This window comes from Phacochoerus africanus, chromosome 3 (genome assembly GCF_016906955.1).
Source record: "Phacochoerus africanus isolate WHEZ1 chromosome 3, ROS_Pafr_v1, whole genome shotgun sequence".
Classification (NCBI taxonomy): Eukaryota; Metazoa; Chordata; class Mammalia; order Artiodactyla; family Suidae; genus Phacochoerus; species Phacochoerus africanus.
Genome location: NC_062546.1, coordinates 22586245 through 22597867, shown reverse-complemented (window position 1 = coordinate 22597867; position 11623 = coordinate 22586245). Strand labels below are relative to the sequence as shown.

The 11623-nt window shown below is 52.8% G+C and overlaps 2 protein-coding genes across 4 annotated transcripts; one reads left to right on the top strand and one right to left on the bottom strand.

The window, feature by feature from the left end:
• Nucleotides 1-116: 116 nt before the first annotated feature.
• On the bottom strand, nt 117-10391 carry BLCAP (BLCAP apoptosis inducing factor). Its single transcript, XM_047771121.1, has 2 exons — nt 10278-10391; nt 117-2071 (listed from the first exon to the last, which is right to left on the bottom strand). Exon 2 carries the CDS (start codon nt 1893-1895, stop codon nt 1632-1634), a length of 264 nt encoding a protein of 87 aa, XP_047627077.1. The 5' UTR covers nt 1896-2071; nt 10278-10391; the 3' UTR covers nt 117-1631.
• Nucleotides 3862-6307, top strand: NNAT (neuronatin). Of its 3 annotated transcripts, none has more exons than XM_047771125.1 (3): nt 3862-4055; nt 4990-5065; nt 5299-6307. In XM_047771125.1, exons 1-3 carry the CDS (start codon nt 3984-3986, stop codon nt 5526-5528), a joined length of 378 nt encoding a protein of 125 aa, XP_047627081.1. In that variant the 5' UTR covers nt 3862-3983; the 3' UTR covers nt 5529-6307. The 3 variants fall into 3 exon arrangements, with proteins under 3 accessions (XP_047627081.1, XP_047627078.1, XP_047627080.1); XM_047771122.1 differs by having other exon boundaries at nt 4990-5070; XM_047771124.1 differs by lacking the exon at nt 4990-5065 and having other exon boundaries at nt 3866-4055.
• Nucleotides 10392-11623: the final 1232 nt, after the last annotated feature.

Sequence of the window (11623 nt, the reverse complement as noted above, 5' to 3'; positions counted from 1 at the left end):
GACTAAGGTACTCTGGCGCCAAGGACTCAGCCCCTCCATGCTGCCCCCTGCCCCCCACCAACTCAGAAATCCAACACCACGACCCAAATGGACTGCAGCCACATAAAACCACAGAGTAAAGTTTATAAAGCTTTATTAAACATTTCAAACAGCTGTGCAACGAACACACCAGAAATAAAAGCTCCAGAATAGCAATCCAAATGTTCCACGAGTGTGGCCTCACGGGCCCATTCCCTAGATGGACTGCCTCCAGGTCTGTCCTCTGCCTGGCCCACCTCCCTCCCCCTTCAGGCAAGAGAAAGACGGATGGTTTAGACTGGAAGGACAGTCATGCTGATCCCCAGGGGGCAGGGGCCCGGAGACAGTCTCGTTTGCCAACTCTTTTACTGAAGCGCAGAAAAAGAAAAAAAGCAAGTGACAGTCACAAAGTCTTCCCGTGCATTCTTCACAACGTACAGTCTATACGCGCAGGACTGGAGAAGCTCCTGGCACGAGGACGATGGCCACTGCTCCCCTCTGTTTCGTCTGAACCACCTCGGAGTCCAGCGTGCTGGTCACTCTGCAATCCCCATGCTAAATAAAAACTGGAGCGGCACCTACTATAGCTAGCTATTGCCACACCTCAAAATCAGAACACGCTCGATAAAGCTTCTTTAAAAGGGATATCACACACGTACTTGTACAGGTACGTTTACACACACACATGCACGCACGGCACACCACACCAAAAAATATCCAAACACCTATCAAGGGGATCATGGCTGTTATGAAACACACAAGTACTCTCCCATTCACTCGGCTGGGGACTGCTAGATCTACGTAAACACACCACACATCAATCCTGCAGAGCATGCATGGGAGAGAGAACGCACCCCCCCGCCTCCCTGACTGCTGAGAAAGGCAGGAGGAGGGCAAAGGAAGCGAAGCTGGGCTGCTGAGCAGGAGCCCAGACCCCCAGGTGAAAGAGCAACATGCATGTGTTACTTCTTTCTTCAAAATGAAGTGGGGCAGGGGAATACTGAAGATCTGTGGACAGCAGTCAAGACACATTTCTGTCCAGTCTGCTGGCCGGGAAAAAGGATGAAAAAGCGAGGCTCTCGGGCGTCAGCAATCTCTTTAAATTCGAGATAAGTGCAAAAAAACGAGCCCTGTCTTGGACAGGTGCTCCCCCAAAAAGGAAAGGGGTAGAAGAAAACTAACAGGAAGCCAAGAGAGGGATGGAGTCAGAAACATTCTGAGAAGGAAGGACCCCCTGACAAGAAAGGGTCACAGAGGTGACAATGAGAATAGCATCTTATCTGCCCGGGTCATGCTGGGGCGGCTGACCAGGATGGGTGCAGACTCCTCGAAGGAATGAGGCGAGGGGGGTGGCCATCCTGCCAGCCAGGGGCCAAGATGGGGACAGAACACACACAACCACAAGACCACCCACGACTACAGGACTCTACAACGAAAGCACTGGTCAGTGCCATTATTCACATTATAAGGATAAAACATCACAGGCCAAAAAGGCGCCGTCAGGAATGTGGCACCCGCAGGGCTGCGGGATTTGAAACTCCAACGCTTTATGACCTAGGTCAGTGCCTCCCCTCCCGTCTTCTGCTTCCTTGGAAAGCTAACTGGGCTGGCTGTTAGGTGCCCACAACGCCGGGGTCGTGTGCCGATTCTGGAAGCGGGGAATCGGAGCAGTGGTACAGGAAACAGTTTCCCCAGCAGCTATAGCAGATGAGGAACAGGGCTGCCAGGAAAACCAAGGCACAAATTGTGCAAGGCTTCCGTTCCAGGAGGAAGCTGAGCAGGTAGAAGCCCATGAACATGGAGTGGCTGAACCACAGGGCGGGGTTGAGGGGCTTGGGGATGAGGAGGACGGGCAGCAGCCACTGGAGGCAATACATGATCTCTGCCGGACAGGGCCTTCGCCAAGGCCACCGGGCACCGCTGCAGGAACCGACCTAATGGGAGCTGGTGGGCGCAGGCGGCTGCCCACCACTTTCTTCAACCCTCGCGCTCCAGGAGCTGAGCCGCTGTGCTTTCTGGCTGTCAGCCCGGGATCACCAAGGCAGCAGGGATCCTGAAGAGAAAAGTCAACACAACAGACAAACAGACACAAAACAGACAGACAGACAAAAAAAAAAAAAAAAAAAAACAGGAACAAAATGTATACTTATTTGGGAAAATGGATCATGATTAACAACAGCAAATGTGAATGCTCTTTCCTCCCAGCCCACCCATGGAAGTCCACTCCTGTCCAAGTCACCCTTTTGGGAAGTTCCTGGGTGTCTCTCCTTCTTGTGGGCTCTAGGGCAGGTCCGGCACAGTGGACTGGCTTTGCCTGGGCCCTGCCCAGCAGAGATCATGTATCGCCTCCTGGGGCTGCGGCCCGTCCTCAAGGGGCCCAGACCTCACAACACCGCCCTGTGGTTGCCACCGGACGGCCATGGGTTCCGTGCTGTGCCGCGCGGAATAAGAAAAGGATTCTGCATCTAGTATCTCTCACAGCAGGTGCTCAGTGGAGAGCTAAAGTAGTTAGCGGCGCACTGCTGGCGGAAGATCGCCGGCAACGCAACAGATCCTTGCAAGCTCCGGAAAGCCGCTGCGGCATCACCACCAAATACTGTTTTAAAATGGCAGCTTGGGACGAACTTGGCTTTTTCAAATAGTTCAGGGTCATTTTGCCCAAATCGGCCAACTTCTTCGAAAGTCAACGGAGAGGGGGAAAAAAAAAAATCACCCTACTACTTCATCCAAACTGACCTCTCCTGGTTCACTCACGCTCTCCATCTGCTGCCGGCAGTGTACAGAACTTGACCTTTATGAGCTTTTAATCAAAATTAATTTTCTACCCACATAGGGCAAATGCCAGTTGGCCCCTGTGCCAGGCAGTTTGCTGGAGAGAAGTGCTCTTGAGCAGCGGTGCGCCACGGCCGCGCTCGCAGACTGCGTTCCAGTCTTCTCGCCGCGCGCCTGAAATCGGAGCGGCGGCAGCCACGATCCCTCTGGTGGCGGTAGCAAAATCCCGCTCCAAGCACCAGACGCCCAGCACAACGGGCACAAAGAACCTCGCTGGCTGAAGAAGACCTATCAGGGCCTGGGACGGTAGTGGAGCAGAGACTGAAATGACCCGCCTAACAGAAAACTATCCGAGAACGCATTCCGACCACTTATTTGGAGACCTTATCCCTTTCCTTCGGCGCATACAAAGGCACCAATCCCTCCCACAGGGTAGACACTCGGTGACTATCACTGTTGTGCCTAGGGCTCAGCGCCCTGCTCCGCTCCCTATATTCGCCAGCGGTGTAGATCTAGCAACCGTAAGAAGCGGGATGTGAGGAACGAATCAGAGAAAGGTTCGCGCTCAGGGATGCTCGCAAAACAGAGGATGTGGGTTTAATTAACACATCGAATGTTAGAAAAAGAGTGCTGAGCAGGGGTTCTGTGAAGCCAAGTTTCTGGAAGGGGCACCTGTTTTTGCTCCGCGGGGCAGATGATCTTTCTCTAAATTAGGTCCCCCTGGTTTTTCCATCCGTGCCCAAGGTGTGATCTGGCGCGGCATAGGACACAGCTTGAATTTGCAGGCCTGGACTTGGAGAGAGGGGTTCCGCTACAAAGAGGCGCGCACCCCTACGCTCACTCTATGCGCTAACTCAGAGTTGCATTTCCCCTTCCATTCTACATTAAAATTCAAAAGCGGGCACAGCGGAACCTTCTGGAAAGGGGATAAGATGAACTCAGGAGGCGGGGGTCGGTATGGAAAGAGCAGATGGATTATTTTTTTCCCTCTCCTGACGAATGAGGAGCGCCCCCGGCCACCCCTCCTCATGGACCCCCCCCCAAGTGCGCATGCGCACTTGGGCGGCAGGCGGATACTTAAGGCGCGGCTACCGCGGCTGCGGCAGTGCGCCCAACAGCGGACTCCGAGAGACCAGCGGACCTCGGATCCGGCAGCACTCGCTCTCAACCACCAACCCACCACCCTTGGAACCATGGCGGCAGTGGCGGCAGCCTCGGCTGAACTGCTCATCATCGGCTGGTACATTTTCCGCGTGCTGCTGCAGGTAAGTGTGCCCGGGTTCTGGGTGGGAGAGGGTTCCGATGCGCGCCCCTTGAATCGGCAAGCCCGCGTCGCAACTGCCGCATTCCCAACCCGTCCGGTCCTAATTGCCGCGATCCCTGTCTGCCCAAATGCCGCGGCCGGCACCGCCCGCCCCGCCCGCCCCCTGCGCCCTCCTCCTTGCGTAGACCCTTCCCAGTGCGCCCGCCCGGGAACAAAGAGTTGGGGCGCGGCGGGCGCCAACCGCGGACGATCGCCGAAGCTCTTGACCAACGGGGTAAGAAAATCCCGCTACACTCAGACTGGACCCCAGGAGGGAGGCGGGGCACTTCTGTTTTGCGAAAAGAGACTTTACGGCTCACATAGCCAAAATTTTCCGCCTTAAAAAAATTGCGCATTGCGGGGAAATTTTCCTTTAAAAAAATTTAGCACTTGCGGGGGTGGGATAAAAAAGAAGTTAGAAAAAGGCACTTCTCAGGGAAAAAAAAAAAAAAAAGCACTTCGCAAAAAACGAACACAACAAATTAAGAGAAAAATTTGCAGGAAAAAATGAATTAGAAAATGCGCATTGCAGGAAAAATCAGACAAAAGCACTTGGCAGGAAAAATGCATTAGATAAAAAGCGCATTGCAGAAAAAATTAGACAAAGGAGCTATCAAAAAATTATGAATCGATAAAGCTCTGAAGAAAACAGAGGAAAAGGTTCTTTGCAGGAAAATAGAAGAGAAAAAATGCTCTTTCAAAAAAGGACAGTTCGCTTTATTAAAAAATCACATATAGGCAAAGCGCTTTGTGTAAAAAAAAAAAAAAAAAAGAGAGGAAAAAAAATCAGAAGAAAGCGCTTTGCCCATAAAATCACCTACCCTAAAAGCACCCCTTGCAGGAAGAATTCCCTGCTAAAGGAATCCTTTGCCAAGGAATCGCATATTTCCTTCAAGGTGTTCCTGGAATGCTGCATTTACTGGGTAGGATTCGCTTTTCGAAATCCTCCAGGGACACAGCCCATTGCGAGAAGTGAGGTATACCTAAGTTGTGGGTCCAATCAGCTTGCGGCCATGCAGCCTTCAGCACAGTTGGAAAAGCTCCAGCTGCCCTGACTCGTGGACAGACAAGCGCGCCGCACCCGCCTCTCCTCATTGGACAGGCGGGCGGGGCAGGGGTGGGGCGGGGGCGGGCATGGCAGCGCTGCAGACACGCTGCGGGTGCCCGCCTCTAAGGGCAGGTCTTGGGTCTCTATCTCGCCACAGGTGTTCAGGTACTCCCTGCAGAAGCTGGCCTACACCGTGTCGAGAACCGGGCGGCACGTGCTGGGAGAGCGCCGCCAGCGGGCCCCCAACTGAGGCTCCAGCCCCCACCCCTGGGCGGCCGTGTCACCAGGTGCTCCTGTGCAATTCCACCAGCATGGGAGCCAGTGCCGCACAGGAATGGGGCGTCCCCTGTGCCCTCTCGCCAGAGGAGCACTTGCCAAGGTCAGTGAGGGGCTGGTAGGCCCCTGGAGAAGCAGCACCGACAATGACGACAATACCAGATTTCCTTCCCCACCCCTTTGCACCCATCCCGCTGCCGCCGGTGGCATAGAGGGAGGAGGGGGGAATGGAGGCTGTAGACCCCTGAGATCTGGGCACAGGGAACACATTCTGATCTGGACCAAGTCGGGACAGCGCCAATCAAGCCCGGCAGCCACGGCCATGCCAGCAGGCCACACCACAGACATCCAGACACCCACACCAGCCAGCAGAATGGACAGTTCAACATCACCAGCTGAAGCCCTGAATCTTGGTGCAGCAGACAAGTGACAACTGCGTGCCTGTGTGGTGGGACTAGAGGGCGAGGGTGAGGGAGGAGGGTTAAGAAGCAGAGAGGGGCCCTCTCACTGTCCCTTGCCTACGGCGCATACATTCCAGCCTTGCTGCCTTTGCTCCTTCAATTCCCCTTTCCCCCCACTCCCACCCAAAAGAAATGCATCACTCAATTTGGACCTACTGAACAAGAAGACAAATCCCATCTTTACCAAAACACCTTCTCCAAGCCCCCAGCCCCTCACTGATCTTGCATCCCCCAGGTCTCACGCAATTGTGGTCAATATTGTGGTAATCGCTAACTGTAATGACTGTATAAGTGTGCATTAGTTGTGTCTCCCCGGCTAGATTGTAAGCTCCTGGAGGACAGGGACCGCCTCTACAAAAAATAAAAAAAGTACCTCCCCCGTCTTGCAGTGTCCCAGGACCCTGCGGGGCGGTGGAGGCGCACCAAAAAGTTTGTCTCCTGTGACTTCTTTTGCGGCTTCAATACATCCTTCTAAGACTGGGCTGATGCACCCAGTGCGGAGGGGGCACATTACCTGGGGGGATGAGGAGAGGCAATGAAATGGGAATAAACTGAGACCCTCGCATCCCCAATTCCATCTCAACACCGTCCTGAGATAAAGGACCACATCCCCTCCCATCACTCAAAGAAAAATGGACATCTTCATTTGTGGCCTCGGAATAAGGGACCCCTCTCCCTCCCCAAAGGGGTGGGTGCCTTTACTTGTCCTGGGATAAGGGGCCTGGGCAAATAATTAGTGGGAAAGATGGGAGGAGGGAAAAGGGGGGAGGAGTCCTCAAAGGGGATACAGGGACTAAAAGAGTAATCAGCAATTCAGAACACATCCAGGATCCCCAGAGAAAGAGCACCGGGTAGGGTGGGCCCTACTTTGGACAAAAAGTATGGGATAAAAGTTGTGGTGTGACGCTCCCCCCACATCCCTCCAAGCCCCATAACATCTACCAGGACCACTTCAAGGGCATCCTGCCTGGTCTGCTACTGTCCAGGGTCTCCTCCCCTACCCTGGGGAGCCTCTCTGCCATTCACTCTCCCCTTGGATTCTCTGCTTCTCCCAGCACTAGCCTCCATATTCTTACGGGTGCTTACCAGGTCCCTGGCCCTGGGCTCTCCCCTGCCATCAAGCTAGGGTGGGTGGGTGAGCTGGCTGCAGCTCCAGACTTGTCTCTCCCCTCTCCCACTCCTCAGTGAGTCAGGGCTCCTTTTACGTGGGGTCAGCTGACTGCCTCACCAAATGGCCCAGCCGCCTGTTCAGCCTTGTCTCTGGCTTTATGTGTCCCTGTCACTACACACCTGCTCCTGGGTCAACATCCAGGGAGTGAGTTGGAGGGCCATAAATCTTTCTGCCACTTCCTCAAATCCCTTAGTCACAGTTGTCACAATCACTTGTAGAGCACAAAGTGCCTCACCCCCTCGAGCCAGACATTTCTGGCCCCTAGCATTTCTCAGTCCAACCACTGGGACCTTTACAGGCACCTGTAACTTCAGTTCCACATCAGAGAATTACTGGGGTAGAGGGTGTAGACCTCAGAACCCAGTCAGGTCACTCCTAACCCTCACCCTCAGCACCCTTCTGGAAAAGAACTGCTAAGATCCCAGTGAACTCCAACATACTACAAACATTCTGCCATCAAAGTCACAATCAGGATGCAACAGGATCAGAGTGGAGATGTGTAATCAGAGCCTCACCTTCCTCCAGCTGGGTGGTTCTAGCTCCAGCCATAGCCTGAAGGTGGGGCAAGTCTCCTCTTGCCCCAGGGTGACTCAGCAGGAGGCAATGCACACACACCCCTCTTCTGAAAGCCTGTATCTTGGCAAGCCTCAAGTTTCTGTGGTTTTCCACACTAAACCCAGAGAACCAGGAACATAGTTCCACATGTGTTCTCAATGAAGTGTGCCCCTCCCCGCTTTCAAGGGGTGTGCCTACAGCCCCTCTGCCCCAGATGTTCTAATCTCAGTCTAGATACAATGTAGCTGGGTTCAGGGAGACAGGCCTTAGCAGCATGGAAGTGTCTGGCTGCTCTCAACACAGTAGGACCCCCCTTTTCAAAGGCAAGCAGCAGCCCTAGGGCTTTCCAGATGATCTTGGCAAAGCCCAACTGCAGGGCTTCCTCCATTCATCAGCAGGGCTCTGAGTGCAGCATGGTGAGATGACAGATCTCCAGGCAAGGGCTACCCTGGTGGGCTGCACTGGCATAGGTGGCTTGAATGTGCAATGTCCACTCCCCCCTTTAAGTCTCCCGTCCAAACCCTCATGTTACGGCAGGAAACACAGTCCACCAGAGAAGATGGAAGGAATGTGTTCATTTTCTATTCCTGTGCAATGCTTAGAAGCCTGATCTAAACGCATCTTGTTTATAAATTTTTTTCCAGAAACGATACCATGAAAACATTTTATTCCGAGAGAGAGCAATGGGAGGAGTTGGAAGTGACTATTACTGCAAAGCCCCCCCCCAATCCAGAGCACCCCCTCTTTCCTTAAAATGTTTCCACCACCCCCTCAAGACTTTGCCCCCATGAGGCCAAGGATAGAGCAGATGAATTATGAGGGGACTGGAGTGCTTCATGTGACTCTAGCACAGGGGAGTCTCTTGGGACTAATGCCCCCAAAGGATGTTAGTTTCTTAGCTTAATCAGTTGAGGTTAAACCCCAAAGGGGTTTGGGTACCATGACTGTGTGGAATGCTACATGACACTGTTACCTCTACCTGTGGAATATTTGGATTGTGACTGAAGGACAAGCTTCTTGAGCTTCGGCAGCAGGACAGCAACAGCTTATTACACGTGGGTTGGATGAGGGAGCAGGTTTGTTGTGAGCCATTTGCTAGACATCTATTTTCAAACTTGTATCTACTCAGGAGCCAGCACCCTAAAGTGAGATTCTGAATTTGCAGTTAGTTTACCCCTAAGGATTTAAACATGCACACACACACACAAAATATTAGTCTAACAGCAGTCTTTTTTTCCCTGGTGACCTCTGATTTCCTCTCTATGTCCCAGAGACTTGTCACCATCTTCCCTGGTTATGATCTTGCTCACCCCCACCCCTGCCGCCCTCTCTCCCTCCCACAGGGCCCATTCCCCAGCAGGACCCAGATTCCTGAGCATTCCCAGAACAGGAAGTCAGAGAGCCAGGCAACACATGGTCCTTCGTATATCACACAGTGACAGGCTCGAAATGGAATGCATATGTTTCAAAGATAAGAGAACAACAACAACAAAAGACAGCCAAACCCAGACTTCCAGATTCCTCTTTGAAACAACATATTATAGACAAAAGGTTAAACTGGTTTTGGCAGCAATTCTAAAAAGACCAATGTCAGATATGGAATTGACCTGGTCACTGGAAACCGCCCAGGGCACCACAATCTTTCAACAGATTTGCTTGATATTAATTAGTCTTTGATTTAAAACAAACAAATAAATAAACAAGATCTAACATTTGGCCTTAGCACTTAAGCTAGAACTTTTTTTTTTTTTTTTTGGTCCTGGCTTTGGTGTTGCCGTCCAGAAGGCTGAGGGGATGGTTATACCATGTCAGGCAGGGCAAACAGAAGCTGTCCCCAACACACCAGTTCCCTGAAAGGGGTAAAACACGATCCAAACCTATAAACTGAAAGACCATTTCTTTCCTAGGACAGACCTCAGTCTGACCCAACATTTAATGTTGAAAAGGGACACGGAGGCCTGGAAGGAAATTAAAGGAGGTCTGGAAGAGGGAAGAAAAAAAAAAAAAATCAACTGTCTCCCATCCCCCATTCTCCTTTTCAGGCCATTACTGTGCCAGGCATTCCATTCCTTCAGCTGCCCTTGAGGGCCATTCCCCATACGTACTGGAGGAAAGGGAACAGGTCGGCAGACCTGATAGAAAATTAGGAGTAAGAAGCACCCGCGACCCAAAGTTGAGAGTCAAGCTATCACCCCGGGCACCAAGGCGGTGGCGTGGGAGCGGGAGACCCCTTTCTCTCCTCTCCACGTCCCTTCTGATTAAAAAAAATGCAATTAAAGTGGCAGGGACAGAGTGACAGGACTCTCAGAAGCTGAGCCCCCTGCCATGTGCCCCGGGGTCTAAGAAAAGGTGGTCGCACCCCCAGCCCCGCGCTCCCCAGCTCTGCCTGCTCCCTCCCGAGAGCAAACAGGCGAGCGCTGACCTTGGAGGCCAGAACCTGAACCTAGGAGTCCAGTGACACGCCCTCGGGCCGGGAAGGGACCCCCCAAGGCCCAGGCTGGGGACCAAACAGGGCAATCACGTGACACCGGACAGGGGCGGCCCAAGGTGCACGGAAGGAAAACCCCTGAAAGGGACCGGACGACGCCTAAGGTGACCCCAAAGGGACAACATGGCGGCGCGGCCGCATTGAGGGCCTCTCATCCCGCCCCCAGGAGGCCAACGCCACAGTACCTGCAAGCCCTGCCATGGCGCCGCCGCCACCGCTGTCGCCTTCGCCACCGCAGCCTGCCTCCACCTCAGCTCGCCACCGACGCCGCAAGAAGCCGGGGAGACGCCCCCTTGGTCTTCTAGACGAGCCGGCCGAGGACCCCTCCCGGGACCGAGCTGCCTACAGCATACGCCTGATCATACGACCTAAATTGGGGTCACTCTCGCACACTATCACCCCAATATTTGCCACATATAGCCTTTTGAAGATGTTCTACCAACGTGTGCAGAACTCCAGGGGCTCTGAACTCTTCAAGTCTAAAGTAGTTTTGATCAGGCATATGCCGGGCAGCCCCAAATCTCGGCTCCCTTGGTCCCCTTATGCATATGCAGCAGATTGTGATCTTTAACACGCTGAGAGAGAAGGGGGCGTACTCTCGTCTCCGTAGGTGAGTGTTTGTTCGCTGTGACCCTCGTGGATGACCCGAGTACTCTGGGAAAAACCTTCTCGTGGCTCAAAGTCCGCCTCCTCCCCGGTCCCTTCACCAAGGCCAAAAGGTCAGGAACGGAACTATTCCGGCTCAGAATTTAGGATTTGTCTTGGGTCAGGATCTGACTCTTCCCCACTTTGGGCGAGCCACTTGCCCACCGCGACTCATCTTCCCCAAATCTGATGAAATGCCTGCTTCACAGGGTGGTTGTAGGGATTAAATGAGTCTGTGTATCCATTTATTAGCTAATGAAGCACATTCTCTGAGGTCTTGCTATGCGTAAGTGCAGTGCTAAAAAGGCAAGAGAATAGAATGGAGAGTGACACAGGCGCTGTTCTAACTCAAGGCGCTGCCAGTCCACTGGGGGAGAGTGACGGAAGGGCTTCTACAATCATCGAAAGAGCATTCTCTGTTAATAATTTTAATCAAATCAACATATAATTATGCACGATGGGAAGTGCTGTGGGTGGAAAATGAAGAATATTATGAAAAGTTAGTGGAATACTAATGTAGGGTGAAGAGTGAGGGTGGTCTCTCCATGGGAAGCTGGTATTTAGGCGGACACCAAGGACAGTTAGGAGCTGCACAGGGCAAGAGTGAGAGGGGAAATGTTCTAGGCAGAAAGAACCCCTTGTCCTAGATGTGGGGGTGGAAAGGAGTGGGTGAGGGTGAGAAATGAGCAAGTAGGGCAGGTTGTGCTACCTAATGAATTTGGATTTTCTCTTGAGGGTAATGAGAAGCCATTTTCATCGGAGGGCTGATAACCAGATTGCGGTTTCTGAAAGGCTACCCTGACTGCAGGCTTAGAAAGCACTTTCCAGTAGGTGTAGGGGGACCAGTTAGAAGGCTGGTTTCAGGTTTCCAGGTGCACCTGGCAGG